This window comes from Gadus macrocephalus, chromosome 20 (genome assembly GCF_031168955.1).
Source record: "Gadus macrocephalus chromosome 20, ASM3116895v1".
In the NCBI taxonomy this organism is placed as follows: Eukaryota; Metazoa; Chordata; class Actinopteri; order Gadiformes; family Gadidae; genus Gadus; species Gadus macrocephalus.
This window is the reverse complement of record NC_082401.1, coordinates 9427572-9445091: the sequence shown is the minus strand read 5'-3', so window position 1 is coordinate 9445091 and position 17520 is coordinate 9427572. Positions and strand designations below refer to the sequence as shown.

General features: G+C 42.4%; 4 protein-coding genes and 1 pseudogene across 8 annotated transcripts; 1 reads left to right on the top strand and 4 right to left on the bottom strand.

Moving 5' to 3' along the window:
• Positions 1–286: 286 nt before the first annotated feature.
• Positions 287–3144, bottom strand: LOC132448666 (lactase/phlorizin hydrolase-like). Its single transcript, XM_060040136.1, is given in 6 exon segments — positions 287–816; positions 1031–1267; positions 1754–1828; positions 1831–1970; positions 2276–2407; positions 2612–3144. Coding segments are annotated over 6 exon segments (924 nt in total). The 5' UTR covers positions 2713–3144; the 3' UTR covers positions 287–577.
• On the bottom strand, positions 2839–6321 carry LOC132448902 (lactase/phlorizin hydrolase-like). Its single transcript, XM_060040455.1, is given in 8 exon segments — positions 2839–2847; positions 3088–3266; positions 3839–4037; positions 4438–4536; positions 5557–5643; positions 5645–5681; positions 5683–5953; positions 5956–6321. Coding segments are annotated over 8 exon segments (1026 nt in total). The 5' UTR covers positions 6101–6321.
• Positions 4733–5550, bottom strand: LOC132448668 (lactase/phlorizin hydrolase-like; annotated as a pseudogene).
• On the bottom strand, positions 5890–7869 carry LOC132448667 (klotho-like). Of its 3 annotated transcripts, none has more exons than XM_060040139.1 (5): positions 7219–7869; positions 6765–6848; positions 6569–6662; positions 6328–6415; positions 5898–6029 (listed from the first exon to the last, which is right to left on the bottom strand). In XM_060040139.1, exons 1-2 carry the CDS (start codon positions 7811–7813, stop codon positions 6811–6813), a joined length of 633 nt encoding a protein of 210 aa, XP_059896122.1. In that variant the 5' UTR covers positions 7814–7869; the 3' UTR covers positions 5898–6029; positions 6328–6415; positions 6569–6662; positions 6765–6810. The 3 variants fall into 3 exon arrangements, with proteins under 3 accessions (XP_059896123.1, XP_059896122.1, XP_059896121.1); XM_060040138.1 differs by lacking the exon at positions 5898–6029 and adding an exon at positions 6070–6206; XM_060040140.1 differs by lacking the exon at positions 6328–6415 and having other exon boundaries at positions 5890–6029.
• Positions 7870–8600: 731 nt separating this feature from the next.
• On the top strand, positions 8601–17504 carry LOC132449100 (lactase/phlorizin hydrolase-like). 3 transcript variants are annotated; one of them, XM_060040703.1, is made up of 17 exons: positions 8601–9296; positions 9821–9891; positions 9991–10068; positions 10175–10268; positions 10506–10590; positions 10689–11352; positions 11429–12077; positions 12154–13707; positions 13816–14081; positions 14304–14594; positions 14683–14881; positions 15033–15235; positions 15460–15566; positions 15684–15815; positions 16263–16486; positions 16595–16831; positions 17135–17504. In XM_060040703.1, the coding sequence occupies exons 1-17, from the start codon at positions 8684–8686 to the stop codon at positions 17320–17322; spliced, it is 5655 nt and encodes a 1884-aa protein (XP_059896686.1). In that variant the 5' UTR covers positions 8601–8683; the 3' UTR covers positions 17323–17504. The 3 variants fall into 3 exon arrangements, with proteins under 3 accessions (XP_059896686.1, XP_059896685.1, XP_059896687.1); XM_060040702.1 differs by having other exon boundaries at positions 10686–11352; XM_060040704.1 differs by lacking the exons at positions 16595–16831; positions 17135–17504 and having other exon boundaries at positions 10686–11352; positions 16159–16280.
• The last annotated feature ends 16 nt before the right edge of the window (positions 17505–17520 follow it).

Below are 17520 nucleotides of genomic sequence, written 5' to 3'. Positions count from 1 at the left end.
TATGCCCATTTCATTCAGTCTATTTCTATGCCTACAACTCAGGAACATTATGTTGTTTCGCCATCTAGTGGTCGTGATCTAAAAAAAAATCACCAGACTTTTCATAGCATCAAAACTCCATCACTCCTCGTTGAGTACTCTGTTTCTATATATAATTTAGTTCATAATTCAGAGCTCTTACTAACACATACAATTTAATTAGTTAAAATATTCAATATATATTATGGAGGCATAAATCTCTCAAATGTTGCAGTAATCATGGCGGTTATAGCTACTGAAATTTGAATGGCTATTTTAGACTTTTATTTTACTGAAAGACCGTGAATATTTATCTTTTAACATAAATTATCCAACAAATTTATAATGGTGTTGTATTTTCTCATCAAACTGTCAACCCAATTTGGATCACAACAGATGATTGTGTTTGAGGGGATCTCATTTTTATTTTTAACTTCATTCTTTACTAATCTATCCTTTCTGCTACTTCGGCTGCGACCCAAACTCCTTGTCTGGGCTGGATAAAGTACAAATCATCTCAACAAACAATAAAACAAACAATAACCTTGAAACCTTAGCTTCACATCCTCTGCATATTGAGCGATACCGCCGCCTTTCTCTTCAACTGTCGCTTGGTCTTGACGAGTCGGTACGCTCCAAAGATGGGCGCCACCACGATGCCCAGTGCAAGGGCGAACATGATGTACAGAGCCACCTCGGCCACCCCAGAGAGGAGCTCCAGACCTAGGAAGACCCCTCTGTCCACCACAGCCAGAGGAGGAGCAGGTGTGCCTGTGGTCACGGACGGACCAACTGTGGCTTTGGTAACCGAGTCAGGAAGAACACAATGGTTAAATAAATTTAAATAGTATTCGTCTTTGTAAATCGTAATGATTTAATGCTGTTTTATTATAGCTTCTGACATCTGAGGGACTGGAATTTTCTACGTGAACGGTTATTCTTAAACTCAACCACATTGCAAGTTACTCTCAAGTAGGCCTACATTCCATTCCTGCAATTCTGACAGGCGTACCTTCGGGTTGAGGGTTCAAGCACTCGTGAGGCCCGAGGGCTGGGTCGGGGAAGCCGTTACAGGTTATGATGGAGGTGTAGCGGGCAGCCGAAGCCTTGGGGATGCGAGCGAGCGTGTAGTCGCTGCAGTTCACGTAGAACAGACCGAACCTCTCAGCATAGCCTGCGGCCCACTCAAAGTTATCCATCAGGGACCACACGGTGTAGCCCCTCACATCCACACCGTCCAGAACACGACCTGGGAGACAACGGGAGCATCCATCACCTTGGCTGTATGCCCGGTACCGTTTACATTGAGTCCGTTGGCAGACATTTCTACACTAGTCGACTTACAAGTTACCAATAAACTTTACAGTATTCAGTGTAGCCGTTGGAATTCAGAAAGAAAGGTTAGTAGTTATTTTTGTTAGTGGAAGTGCAAAGAGTTCGATTTTATCAATCCATAACCTATTCTAAGTGCTTTCTAAATTCCACAACAATTTCTAAATTTCAACAATTCCACAACATAGGTAGAGCGCATAAAAGGGCCTAGATAATCACAAATTAGATTGGTGGAATGAATAGCCTACATCAAATATTTCCATGGAACTTTATCAACCATTTTTATGCTACACTTTATTGTAACATTAAACCAATCCTTTCAATATAATCTAAATTATTTTCTTAATTAAAAAAAAAATGTAATCCAGATTATTTTCTAATAATGTTCTCCTGTGAGCTGTACCTTTCATGGCCTGGTTGAAGTAGGTCTCGTAGTAGTGAGACCTGTGGACATTGATGAGGTCCACTGCGCCTCGCTCCCGTTCTCCATCACGTAGACCGGAGGGTTTCCGTACTCCTCCTTGATGAGGTTCAGAATCCTTCTGAAGCCAAAGGGGGTGATCTTCAGCCAGGAGGAGCCCGACTCGATCCAGCTCCGATCATGGATTCTCCCGGCACCTCTGCACGGTTAGATCGGTTGAGGATTGGATGAGTGTGTCAGTGTAATATTGGATGAGTATGGGATTGTTATGTATCAGATGATGAGTTATAGTAGCATAATAACTGCATCAGATTAGTATTATGCGTTGATTATGATTTAAGAATGAAATTGCTCTGTGTTGGATTATAATAATTCACTCACTAACTCACTTCTGCGATGAGAAACAGACATTGGGAGGAATGGAGTATAATGAATCAGGCTAGTTTTACAGCACAATAGCAATTTGGATCTAAAACAGCGTTTCATCATTTTGAATCATCTCACCTGTCACCATCATAATCCTGTTGGTCTCCAAATTCTTTGGGATACCCCAGGACAGTGGTGTAGTAGTTGAAACCTAAGTAGTCATGAGTGCCTTTGACTCTCTCAATCTCTTCTTGGGTGAATTCAGGAAGCATTTTAGAAACATTTTTATTTTATTTGTCATACATACCAACGTGATTCGAGCTTATATGTGTCTTAAAGTGCTTGGATGTTTTTTTGATTACATAATTATTGCCTGGACCCAGCTTTGAAACTGAAAAACAGATGATACAATAAAACCTAATCTAATCTTGTTGATAGTAATTTATCAGGTAACGAATCATAACATTTATTTACCTTGAGTGTGGTAAACCAGCTGCAAGGCTTCTATCTCGGATAATAGTTTTCATCACATCCTTGTAATCTCCATTGAAAATTGGGTGGGCAAACCAGCCCATGGAGAACTACGGCCCGAAAACATTTCAGTTACAAATGGCACTGAACAGTACTGAGAAGTGGCCATGAATAACTTACTTACTAATCAAAAAGCATAATGCACCAAAAGGCCTATTTCATATGAATTCTTAGATTATCTGTGAATTTTTGGTGCACGTTATGTAAATTACCTCCTCTCATGTAATGATCAACCCATCAAACACTACATCTCTTACCAAACCCTTGAATATCATTTTATTTCTCATAATGACGGATCATATTTAACAGACAGGATAGCCTAGCAGGCTTTTAGGGTCTTTGACCCCCAGTTTAAAAGGTTCTGAGTACGAACCCCAATCGCGTCTACCTGTAGCACCATTGAGCCAGATGGCCCCAACCATATACTCCCAAAGGCCACCTTCCCAAAGTCCCTGGATTAATGAGTGAATAGTGATTTGTATATTTGTGTATTTGAGGCCTCCCTGCCTTGCGCGGTACTTGTCAATGTAGAGGTGCCAGGCCTCAGCGTGGGCCTTGATCAGGTGTTGACCAGCAATGTACTGCTTACCGACGAATCCTACCACGAGTGGTGAATGGTGTGTATATAGCTTATACATGTACGGTAGATACAATGGATGGCTTTTCTACTTTATAACATGGAACATTTTGCTATTGTCTGAATCGAGTCAAGCATGTGCTATGCTCTTGTTATATGTCCTATAGAACAGCTGAGTGTCTAACAATGGCGTAAACAGAACATATGAATGAAGAAACGTTGTAAGAAGAATGACATCCTTTGGTTTATAGGTGCAGAGAGTTGTAAAGAGAGAGAGCAGAATAAGTGCCCCCTCCACCAGTGAAATGTTGCATTTCACAGGCAATATGGATTCCTAAGAACCAATCACGGAAAATATGCTGATTGGTTTAGAAATTCAGCCAGGAACGGTCTGAAAGCTATATTGATTCCTACGGAGGTGGGCGTAGTCAGCTCGGCACGTGTATATTCTCAAAGCACATTTCACTCACTAATAGCTGACGGATGGCTAGGCATTTTCTAACAAATTACATAAAAATGATAGCTCTTAAATATAAACTACCGCTTCTTTAATGGCGGTTTTTGGAATTTATGTACTGAAGAGTATGTTTTACCTGGGGCAAAGTTACCGTATCCGTAGCCAAGATTTGTCACAATGTAAGGCTCGTTGAGGGTGATCCAGAACTTCACTCTGTCACCCAGTCTGTGGAAAATCACGTCAGCGTAATCCCTGAATCTCTCCACGATGGTTTCATTCTCCCAGTCACCAACATTCTGGAGGTTCAGTGGTAGTTCCCAGTGGTAAAGGGTGACCTGGAGTGTATACAGAAGAGAAGGGAAGTAGAAAGAGTTAACCGTCGTCGGTAAATATAGACATATATACATGGATACTACTGCTGCACTGCTGCTTATTTGCTTATAGGCCAGTCTTTGCCCCTCAAATATGGCAGCGATGTTGAGGTATAATCTAAAGGCCAATGTATCCATGTCTATGGGTCTCTAATCAAATATGTTTCATACAGAGGAAGGCCCAGTCAACCACAACAGATTGACTTTCACTCACTAATACAGCATTTCACTCACTAATAGCAGACAGATTGCTATGACATTTCTAACAAATAACATTCAAATTGTAGCTCTTAAATCTTACCTACATCAAATAAAAAATACATCAAATCAAATGAGAATATCAAATGAGAATTAACAAACCTACCTGAGGCCTGATATGAGCAGCTTCCAAGGCATAGAGTAATCCACTGTGGTAGTTTAGTCCGGCCTCGTTGATGTGTTGGGGAGTCCTTTTGTGAGCACTCTGGTCCAGGAAATGGAGAAACAATAGTGGGTCACCTTCAACTTCTTCAGGACCTCGATGTCCTTGTCGATCTTGTTGTAACTGTCACAAGCTCTGTCTCCATTGTCATCGCTGCTGCTGGGGGGGGTGACCCTACGGACTTCAGTGGGGGTTTCATTCCGTCTGTGCACGGCACCTTCCCAACAAGCAGGCCAATATACCAATTCCCCACACAATGTTATGTACTTCATTGAAAACCGCTTCACGGCGTGTTCTTATTTTTTACTGCTCGTGGCGCCTCCCATGTAATTTGGTGCCCCCCACAAATATGGCACCCCGGGCGGCTGCCTGGTTTGCCCGTGCCTAAATCCGCCGCTGTCGACTGGCGTCACTGAGTGTGTCCCCACTGTACTCAGTAGGCATTCTATTTCCAGCAATGTAGATGGGCACCTTGCTGACATCTAGGTACTCAGCTGAGATGAAATGTAACAGTCTTCTAAGGCCCCATGGTGCAGTGTAGATCGAGTCAGATGCTGTAGAGGACCATGAAAGGTCTACATGGGCCTGAAAGTCCCCAACCCCCCGAGGGCTGGCCGTGCAGCCACCAACACTGTTGCTGACTAAACGGGAGGTATAGTGGTTCAAGCCAAAGAAGTCGGCTGCACCATGGATCCTCCGTCTTTCCTCTCCAGTGAAGACAGGGAGTCTGGCAGGTTCAGAGAGGGGGCAAGCTTTTCACTTTTGTTCAATCTGAGCTTTGAGCAGCGCGGGGTAATCCCCATCTACAAATATGGGGTGGGCAAACCAGACTAGCATAAATTGCAGGTAGCGTTCTGCAGCTGCTACGTCTTCAGGTCTGGAGGGATCCAGGGGCTCTGCCCAGTCAGAATTCAGGGCGATGCACACCTTTCCACCCTGTGCCTTCCTGTGTTTATCGTTGTAGACATGCCAAGCCTCAGCATGGGACTTTAGCATGTTGTGGGTGGCCTACAAGCACAAGATTTATAAAAAAATTGTTCTAAATGTGATGACCAATATTACCTTGTAGGAGGCAACCACGTAGTCCTTAATCCCAGGGGGGTGCTCACCGGTTCCATACCCAGCATGGCTCACCACCCTGGGAGGTGAGCCATGCTGAAAGTGCCACACTGAACGTGTTCCAGACCTCTGTCTCCAAACCTGGAGAAGTAGAAGTCTGTATATTCCCTTAAGGCTTCCACAATGGAAGCGTTGGTCCATCCACCCAAGTCCTGGAGGGCCTGTGGCAGGTCCCCAGGGTGTAGGGTGACAACAGGCCGTATGCCAGATTCAATTAGAGCATTGATCAGCTTGTCGTAGTAAAGAGCTCCTTTCTCAAATTGGCTCCCCTGGTGGCCATGAGGAAACAGACGGGCCCAGGAGATGGAAAACTGGTAGGTGTTGACATGTAGACCTTGTTATCATGTCCAAAGCGATTCCAAATGGTCTCTCCTTTCCCTTCTTCTGACCAGCCCTCTTCTACCTTGAAGGACTCGCTGGAGGATGCCCGTTGGAAGCCATCAGGGAAAGATTCATTAAGGAAGGTGTTCTGTTCAAATGAATTCATCAATGATAGTGTAGACCAAACTGTGTGGTAGGTTGAAGATTTTGGGGATGTTTTTGGTAGGATTTTACCATCATCATTTGTCAAATAAATTTTTGCACTTGAGAGGCTAACAAAGAGAAGACAGTGTTAGGATGGTACAATTATATTAATAAGAAAGGAAATATTAAAACAGCACTGAATATTTTACTTATTATTCCATGAACCAATTTCTGTTTGCAGGCTTTTACCTTGTAGATGTTAACTCATAGGATTTCAATATTTGAAATAGGTCGACCACATCCAAACCAAGAACGTGGAGATCATTACTTCTAAGAGCTGCAATAACGACAGGCTTAGCGTTAGAAAAGTCTATAATAATTAATCAGTATCGTAGTCAAAAGATAGCGCCTAGATGCCTCCGATTATCAAGGGTGCACAAGTAATATAATGACAGATAAAAGGTTGATTGTTGTAATAAAGATTCTTCACCTTCTATGACCTTTGTGAGGAACAACCACTCATCAGGTCTATAGTTAACGATGTCCACCTTATAAAAGAGCACTGGTTGTAGTCCACTGATATTCTGTTGAGTTTGTAAATGACATCCATGAATCATCATGTTCAATTCTTTAAGTGAGAGATATTTGTTAGTGTGTAATTTATGTAATATAAAATACAGAATTACTTTTAGTAGTTGCAGCTCCTTTGCAAAGTTTTTACTGGTGGTACATTCATATTGGATTCCAATTGCCAGGAAATCTAGTGATTTCTGAAAAAAAAGTAGCACTTTTCTTATTGATGGTTATTATAGCAGTAAATATATGTTGCATAAATGTTTCTCCTTCCAACCATCACCAAAGCCAAGCAACAATATTGTGTCAGATAATGTTACTACCGCATGATATAAACTTAGTTTCAGGTGTTAAATACATAACTAGTTTTCTATTTTTGACAAAATAATCTATTCATGGTTTTAGTGTTTGTCTTAAAACATGCAGTGGCTTCTGGATGTTAAATAATAAGGCATTATTCATCAAATGTAAGTTGAACGTGTTTCTTTTTGTCTAGTTTTAAACAAAAATAAACATTATTAGGAGAAAATTGAATATGTAAATCTCATATGAATCTTATACCCTTACCAGGAAACAGCTGATGATAACGTTGCTGGACACTGGCGTGAGCATGGAGTGCATTCTGGAAGAGTTCGGCACTCTTCAGCTCATCCAGGCGATTCAGTGTCACCCAGGACTGCACTAGATCGCCAAACTCCAGGAAGGCAAACTCTGCATACTGTTGAAACACCTGCCCCAGCTCAGGGCTCTCCCAGCCCCCGTACCTCCTCCTCAGCTCTTCTGGTACAGTAGAACCATGAAGGATAACCAGAGGTTGGAGACCTACCTCCACCAGCTGGTTCAACAAGGCCTTGTAGCATCTCACTACAGCTGGCTGGGGCTGGCTTGGGAGTCCTGTGGGCAGGAGCTGAGCCCAGGACAGGGGCACCTTGAAGTGGGTTACCCCCTTACCTTGGAGGTACTCAAAGTAGCCTCTGGATCCTGCTGGTATGGATTGAGTACAGTCGGTCCCCATTGATCCCTGTAGTAGATCATGCCATTTATCTTGCTTGGTCAGGGGACCAGCCAGAAGCATGGCTGTCTGTGGCCCATTGTTCTTTTGACACATATGACCACCGACACACAGGAGGTAAAGAAAGAGAGCCTTCCAGTGAGAGGACATGCTGACCTGCTCTCACTCACGTAAAACAGCCAATCTGTGCACGGCTAATCTTTTATACAGGTGCTTGTACATCCTGAACTCTCCCACACCAAAATTCCCTGAGTTTCATAACCATTTCACCGGGTGTCAACAACACCCGGTGAAAGTGTATAAGTGATGGCCTTGTTGATAGTGGTTAAAGTCTTGAGGTGATGCAATGCTTAATGTTCGGTTTAGTATTACTTAGAACTTGCGACAATGTTAATAATAATAATAATAATAATAAATAATATCCCAGATTCCCTTTTTGTTTAAATATACATTGAAATATAAATGTGATCTGATGTTCAATGTCATAAAAAAGTGTCTTACTGTGCTGTTCCATACTTAGAGCTTATTGTTATGTGTAGTATAGAATATATTATTCAAACACAAGCACGATGATGGATACAATATAGAAATATTCCTAAATTAATCTGAAAGATTGTTTGAATATCAAACTATTTGTTAAACTGTATTGCTAAACCAAATGAGATGGCCGATGTTATTTGTAGAGATTTTATTCTTGATTCTAGTTTACCTGCTAATTGTTCATCCATTTAAAACAGCACATCAGAGGCATTTAATTGTAATGACTTTATTTTAAAACAGTCACCACTGTCAATGCTGCCTCAATGGTCTCTCGAGATAAGAGTTCATAAAGTTGCATGTTCTTTGAAGAGATTGAAGATTATCAGTTGACACGCAAGTCCAGGGTCTATCTGATATGATAACTTCTATACACCAATAAATAGAGAGACACCTTAGCACCATGACTTTGTTTGCTATACTGTTCCCCTTAATAACTTTGTTGCAGGAGAGTCGCATCAGAATGACTGTCATATAGCCAGGATGAGGTACATGCTCTGGGTTGTTTCCATGTACCTGTGGGTTCTGTCACTGTTTCTCAATGGCTACCAGACACATGTGCTAGAGCAAAATGTGCTGGAGGATGTCAGGCTACTGGCTGGTCCTTTAATAAACCAGCAATCAAGAAAAGATGGGGTGAACAGTGCCTTCGACTGCACTACAGCGTCTCCACCAGACGGATCCAGAGGCTACTTTGAGTACCTCCAAGGTAAGGGGGTAACCCACTTCAAGGTGCCCCTGTCCTGGGCTCAGCTCCTGCCCACAGGACTCCCAAGCCAGCCCCAGCCAGCTGTAGTGAGATGCTACAAGGCCTTGTTGAACCAGCTGGTGGAGGTAGGTCTCCAACCTCTGGTTATCCTTCATGGTTCTACTGTACCAGAAGAGCTGAGGAGGAGGTACGGGGGCTGGGAGAGCCCTGAGCTGGGGCAGGTGTTTCAACAGTATGCAGAGTTTGCCTTCCTGGAGTTTGGCGATCTAGTGCAGTCCTGGGTGACACTGAATCGCCTGGATGAGCTGAAGAGTGCCGAACTCCAGAATGCACTCCATGCTCACGCCAGTGCCTACAACCGTTACCATGAATTGTTTCCTGGGAAAGGTAAGAGAATAATGTTTTTTTGTGTGCGTAGGAAATCATATTCTTGCCTCAGGGAATCCAAATCATTCATTGTTCAAATTGGATTGTTGAATAATAAGTGGGACACAGTAGAGGGGTGGTTTATTATAGTAAACATTGTGGTATCTTGTGGCTTCTTTTTATGAAATGTTGCACATATTCTTCATATTATTTGATATCAAAATTAATTGAATTCAGTTAAGAAAATATGGCTAGTGACAATAATGTTTGATATTGATAGATACATGTGAATCAGCTTCATCATCTGGGTTTGTTATCGCAAAAATCTGCTTAATACAATTAAACTAAGAATGGGATCATTGCTAAATCTGGGCAATTTTTTAATTATAAGTTGTAAGTTTCTGATTTGCTTAAATTAAATGTACATTACATCTCAAGGATCACAAGGAGAAAACAGCAAAATACAAACACTTAATCAGGCAAAGACAGAGTGTTTATTTTTTATTGTATTGTGATGAGGATCTTGGTATTTTATCTCTTCACAGTGAGACGTTTATCAGTTGGATTTGGAACGAGTGCTGCATACATAATCTCTGAATTCAGTATGCCTACAAGGGTAAAATGTAGCTTGTATAGCACGGCTAATTTATAAACATATTTATTATTTGGATTATGATAAATAATATAATTAACTTTTTGTCAAATTTCCAAACAGACAGATTTCTTGTCACTACACTTTGAATATGACTGTACCTCTCAAACAAACCTTTACAAGGAGTTGAGCACAATACAGGTAGCATTTTTACATTTCTACTCTTGCTAGTGTGGAAAAAACATTTCTTTTTTTTTCAAGAGGGTCCTCTATTCTCAATTTGATTGATTACTATTCCATTTCAAAGCATTCCATTGGGAGGACACCTTTACTGATAAACAACATGACTGTTCTGGAATGTTCTTCAGATAAACTACAGCCCCTTGGCCGCCTATTAAAAGGTAAACATTAAAATGTTATGCTTGTGTAGTGGGTGAGTTTCTTTTTTAAATAAATATAAAAAAAAAACTGCCTTCTTAATCATTAGATTGTATGAAAAACAATTAAAAAAAACGTTATTATTGCTTAACATGAAGTCTTTCTATGTGGGGTTAATCTGGTTATAATATATAATTTAACAATGCACTCTTTTAATATGTAAAGCCCATCTCATTTAATAACTTTTGAATGTATTAAAGTTCTGAAACAAAATGACCTGATTATCATGGGATTTGACATGGAGGAGATGGTCAGAATACTTGAAACGGATGACATACAGAAAAGGTAACTTGTAACAGTGTTGAAATGTAGAACCCAATGCATGTCAAAGTATTTGCAAAACTTATAATCTAAGTCAAATTCATCATTTTTCTTTGTAGTAGAGTGCTATACCACCCAGGAATAGCAACCAGTTATCAGAATGTGTGGGATAAGTTTGATGACCAGATCACATCAAACCGAGATCTTCTCTGGAATGAAACTTTCCCTGATGGCTTTCAATGGGCCACGTCCAGCGATTCCTTCAAGGTAGAAGGGGGCTGGTCAGAAGAAGGGAAAGGAGAGACCATTTGGGATCGCTTCGGACATGAAAACAAAGTGTTTGAAAATCAGACGGCAGATCTGGCTTGTGACAGCTACCATAAGATTGACTATGATCTCTACCTCCTTCGCGGTTTACATGTCAACACCTACCAGTTTTCCATCTCCTGGGCCCGTCTGTTCCCTCATGGCCACCAGGGGAGCCATTCTGAGAAAGGAGCTCTTTACTACGACAAGCTGATCAATGCTCTGATTGAGTCTGGCATACGGCCTGTTGTCACCCTACACCCCGGGGACCTGCCACAGGCCCTCCAGGACTTGGGTGGATGGACCAACCCTTCCATTGTGGAAGCCTTCAGGGAATATGCAGACTTCTGCTTCTCCAGGTTTGGAGACAGAGTGAAGGTCTGGAACACGTTCAGTAGCCCCTGGGTGGTGAGCCATGCTGGGTATGGAACCGGTGAGCATCCCCCTGGGATTAAGGACTACGTGGTTGCCTCCTACCAGGTAGGAATAGTTATCACATTTAAAACAATGTTTTCAGAATCTTGTGCTGTTCTATAACCGCTGTATGTGTTTGTAGGCCACCCACAACATGCTGAAGTCTCATGCTGAGGCTTGGCATGTCTACAACGATAAACACAGGAAGGCACAGGGTGGAAAGGTGGGCATCGCCCTGAACTCTGACTGGGCAGAGCCTTTGGATCCCTCCAGACCTGAAGACGTAGCAGCTGCAGAACGCTACCTGCAGTTTATGCTAGGCTGGTTTGCCCACCCCATATTTGTAGATGGGGATTACCCTGCATTACTCAAAGCTCAGATTGAACAGAAGAGAAAAGCATGCCCCCTCTCTGAACCTGCCAGACTCCCAGTCTTCACTGCAGATGAGAGTTGGAGGATCAATGGTACAGCCGACTTCTTTGGCTTGAACCATTATACCTCCCGTTTAATCAACAACAGTGTTGGTGGCTGCACGTGTGGCCCAAATGGGGTTGGGGACTTTCAGGCCCATGTAGATCCCTCATGGTCCTCTACAGCATCTGACTGGATCTATTCTGCACCAATGGGCCTTAGAAGACTGTTAAACTTCATCTCAGCTGAGTACCTAGATGTCAGCAAGTTGCCTATCTACATTACTGGAAATGGAATGCCTACTGAGTACAGTGGGGACACACTCAGTGACACCAGTCGAATAAATTATATTCAGAGTTATGTCAATGAGACATTGAAAGGTATGTTGCTGAATACAAATTGGGATTCTAGAACGATGTTATTATAACACTAGCTAATAATTTTTTTTTCATACAGCTATCCATATTGATAGGGTGAATGTACAGCGTTTTACCGTTCAGTCTCTCATGGATGGCTTTGAGGGACCACAAGGCTACAGTGAATGTTTTGGACTGCATCATGTCAACTTTGACCTGCCAGACAGACCCAGGACACCAAAGCAGTCTGCCTATTTTTACTCCAAACTTATTGAGGACAATGGCTTCGGTCCAGCAAGACAACGCTTTAAGACACATGCCTTGAAAAAATACGACAGCCATAAGTTACCTTCTCTGCCCGCATCTAAAGTCCCATCTGAAGCAAGCGTTGTATGGAGGAATTTCTCAAGCCAAACGATATTCCAGCGCAAACTCTACCACTATGGAACCTTCTCCAAAGGATTCCACTGGGGAGTAGGATCCTCCGCCTATCAGGTTGAAGGTGGCTGGAATGCTGATGGGAAGGGGCCCAGTGTTTGGGACACATTCTCCCAGAAACCAGGCAATATTCCGGATAATGCTAATGGAAATGTAGCCTGTGACAGCTATCACAGACTGGAAGAAGACATTTACATGCTCAGAGCTCTTAAAGTGAAGTCCTACAGGTTCTCTCTATCCTGGTCCAGGATTTTCCCAAATGGACACCGTGCCTCCCTGAACCAGAAGGGTGTAGACTACTACAACAGAATCATCAATGGCCTTGTAGAACACAACATCACACCTATGGTAACAATCTTCCACTGGGACCTCCCCCAAGCTTTGCAGAACATAAATGGTTGGGACAATGCGAGTATGATTGAAACCTACAATGAATTCTGTGACTTCTGCTTTGCCACATTTGGAGACAGAGTGAAGTTCTGGATGACCTTCAACCAGCCTCATACAATTGCATGGTCAGGATACGGACTTGGGCAGGTCCCACCAAATGTTAAAAATCCAGGGGATGCACCATACAGAGTGGCTCACAACCTTCTTAAAGCACATGCTAAAGCCTATCACACCTATGATGACAAGTATCGAAAATCCCAGGGTGGTCTGGTATCTATAGCCCTCAATGCTGATTGGATTGAACCTAAAGATGTCTTGGTCCCACGGGAAGTAATGGCTGCAGATCGTGCTCTCCAGTTCCAACTTGGCTGGTTTGCACACCCTATTTTCAAAAACGGGGATTACCCTGATGCAATGAAATGGCAAGTTGGAAACAAGAGTGAAATTCAAGGTCTTTCAGCGTCCAGACTTCCTTCGTTTACTGAGGAAGACAAGGCATACATCAGGGGAACTGCAGATGTCTTCAGTATAAACCACCACACTACCAAGATAGTGCGCCATGTCACACCTAAGCTCAGTCCTCCGTCCTATGAATTTGATCGAGATATAGTTGAGGAAGAGGACAGTGATTCCCCAAGCACTGCGATCAGTAAACAGAGAGCTGTTGCATGGGGACTCAGAAGACTCCTTATTTGGATCAAGGAGGAGTATGGAGACCCAGAGATTTACATTACAGACAATGGAGTAGCTACTGACACCAAGTCCACCGTTGATGATACAGGCAGGGTATTCTACTACAAAACATACATTGATGAGGTTCTGAAAGGTAATTTTATATAATTTTTTATACCATTTTATAATCTGAAGAAATGTTACAAATAATTGTTGAAAAACAGCTTAATATATGTCTGGCCAATATGATGCTTTTCAACAGCACATAATTTGGACGGTGTGAAGGTCAGAGGATACATAACATCTCTAATGGATTCCTTCGAGTGGCTCAATGGGTACAAAGTAGGATTTGGAATCCATCACGTGGACTTCATGAAACCAAACCGACCAAGGACACCAAAACTCTCAGCTCATTACTACTTTCAAATCATAAAGGACAACGGCTTCCCACTACCAGATGATGAGAAAACCCTTTATGGACATTTCCCCAAAGATTTCATCTGGAGTACAGCAACAGCATCATACCAGGTGAACGGATACAATGTCGTACATCTTCATGGAGGCTTAAATAAATAAATTCACTCTATACCTATAGTATATTTTAGTTAAATGGTGTGTGCTGATGTTTGACTGCAGTGACTTTGACTACAAAATTCTGAAACCGTTTCATCCCTTCCAAAATTGTATTTCTAAATCAGCAAATAATGAGCGTACTAAAGAGTTAGTTACGTTCTCCTTCCCTCCTGCCAGATTGAGGGAGGTTGGAGAGCTGACGGGAAAGGCCTCAGCATATGGGACAAGTTCGCCCACACCCCGCTCCGAGTGTTCAACGACGACACGGGGGACATAGCTTGTGACAGCTACAACAAGGTAGAGGAAGATGTGGCTATGCTGAGGGAACTGAAGGTGACCCACTACCGTTTCTCCATCTCCTGGACCAGAGTGCTCCCCGACGGCACCAACAAACACATCAACGAGGCCGGGCTCAACTATTACAACAGACTAGTGGATGCATTGCTAGCTGCTAACATTCAACCACATGTAAGTAAAGTTAACCTATGGTTCTACGTCATGTACATAGTGGTTCTGTTGAAAACCCTAAAATGGTTATCCGTCTTGTTTTATTTAGATAACCTTGTACCACTGGGATCTACCACAAGCTCTCCAGGACGATGGGGGCTGGGAGAATCCAACCATCATCGACCGATTCAGGGACTATGCAGACATCATGTTCAGCCGCCTTGGCCCCAAAGTCAAATTTTGGATCACCATCAATGAGCCCTACAATATAGCAATGGTGGGACATGGGTATGGAGCAGCTGCACCAGGTATATGAAGGACATTCATTAAAGTGCTATGTTTTACCAATCGTTATTTTCTTTTTCTAAAATCACTTATTGGGATCCTTTTCGGTTTCCATCGTGATAAGCTCTTGCGGTTGATTTTACGGAAATCAACTGATTTGAAAATCCTAAACAGGGATCAGCTTCCGACCGGGCACCTTGCCCTACCTGGTGGGTCACAACCTGATCAAGGCCCACGCTGAGGCCTGGCACCTCTACAACGACAAGTATCGTGCCCAGCAGGGAGGCCTCATCTCCATAACCATCAACTCTGACTGGTCCGAACCTAGAAACCCATACAAGCAGGAGGACATCGATGCTGCCAGACGGGTGGTGCAGGTAGACACTACAGATGCCACTCAGAAACAACCATGACAGCCTTCAAAGCAGTACTGACCCCCCTGGTTGGACGGAGAGCTGTGTTGAAACATAAAGTCGAAAATACATTAAAAATAACCTGTTGCTGTTGAGTGTTTTTATTTATTCTGTCATCATAGTCTATCAGGTTTCTTAGTGATATCCTTTACTATACCAATACCTAGCTATACTTCCTTTTGGTGCAGTTCTACATCGGCTGGTTCGCCCATCCTATATTCAATGGTGACTACAGCGATGTGATGAAGACGATTATCCGTGACAGAAGCTTAGCCGCTGGCCTTTCCAAGTCTAGGTAAGACCTGAAAGTAGAGAACTTCTTTTCTTGGAAGTAGTATACAGATGTAATAAAGTCAAAGTGTTGGTCTTCTATAATACCAAATCAATCACCTAACTTGTTGTGTTCTTTAAGATTACCAGAGTTCACTCCTGAGGAGATCAAGAGGACGAAGGGAACCCATGACTACTTTGGTTTTAACCATTACACAACTGTCCTGGCGTTTCCCGTTGACTATGGCGGCCTGCAGCACTATGATGCAGACAGGTAAAGCCAAAGGATTTTCCCACACTAGCAGGGTAATAACCACAGCAGGAAAATGAAATCAGCACAACACAAAGTAGCACATTAGTAGTATAACTTATATTGTAATAACGTCGATTGTAAATGTCATCTCATTCATTGTTGATCATTAATTTACTGTGTTTTTGACTGTTTAATCAAGAACTTGATAACTGTTAAGGTTGTTCAATTCAGGGTTATCATGGAAGTTTTATAGTGTGGTGGAGTCAAACAAGCAATACTAGTGTGTACGTTTTCCAATTAGCAGCCTCTATTGGCTTGAGTTGTAACTACACTTATAGCTATATCATTTTCAATACATTAACAGTCATCTGAGACGAGTCTCTCCATCAATAATTGACTCATCCATGAAATCTCGGACCAAAATGGCCGTTAGGTGAGTAAGAGACTAAATAATAAAATGTTCCCAAGGGGGGCTGGGACCATTGCTGACCGAGCCTGGCTGGACTCAGGCTCATCGTGGCTGAAGGTATCCCCGTTTGGATTCCGGAGGATCCTTAACTTCATTATGGAAGAGTATGGTAATCCACCCATCATAGTCACAGAGAATGGCATGTCAGAAAGAGGAGAGGTTGATCTGAACGACGGCCACAGGAGCTACTACTATGAGAAGTACATCAACCAGCTTCTGAAAGGTGTGTCCCTTCAATGCACAGCCTATATGAGACAACCAAGCAAACCTAATCAAACTGACACCTTTGCCAGGTGTAATCTTTTCCGTAATAATGGTTTTCTCGTTACAGCTCGCCTGCTTGATGGCATCGATATCCGGGGCTACACAGCATGGTCACTGATGGACAATCTAGAGTGGGCAACAGGGTTCTCGGAAAGATTTGGCCTGTTCTATGTCAACCACTCTGACCCCAACCTCTCTCGTGTGGCTAAAAGCTCTGTTGCCTACTACTCCTCCATCATCTCCTGTAATGGCTTCCCTGACCCCGCCTCTGGGCCCCATGAATGTTTAAAACCAGGACCCGAAGGTAAAGTCAACCATCGTCTTTTTATTCAACTATCTAAACTAGTACTCACAAAATCACAAGTGTACAAACAAGTTGTCGGCTCATATTTAGTTTGATAATTCGATTTTTATTTGTTTGAAAGAAAGGGAAATTGTCTTCTGTTTGAACCAAACAAATCATTGCCTCTTCCTCAGTAATAATAATAATATCTTAACACATTATTTATTAATACAAATGTGTAACAATGATGTCAATGATTGACAGTTGAGTAACTGAATTTGTGTTCATTTAAATACAAAACATTAACTATCGTCTTCCCCATAGCAACCGTACCTCCTCCGCTGGACTACTCGGTCAGCTTCTTGGGCATGGAGCTCTCCCCTGGCGATGCCGAGACTGGACTATACGCTACATTCAGTCTGCTCATCTTCGCCATGCTAGGGGCTGTCTCTGTCTCCTTCTGGCTTGTGAGGTCCAGAAAACAGTTAGATGATCCTTCATTAAGCCTTTAAAATACTAAGGTCTATATCATACAATGAACTATAGTACTGTACTACACACTATAAACAATAACTGCTCCCTTTGCAGAAAAATCACTTGAAAGATATGGCAATTGTTTCTTATTGTGTCCTATGTAATCATTGTATTCATCATATTTTTCAATAATATATACAATAAAGCTTTCAACAAATCACTGAGCCTACTTGAAG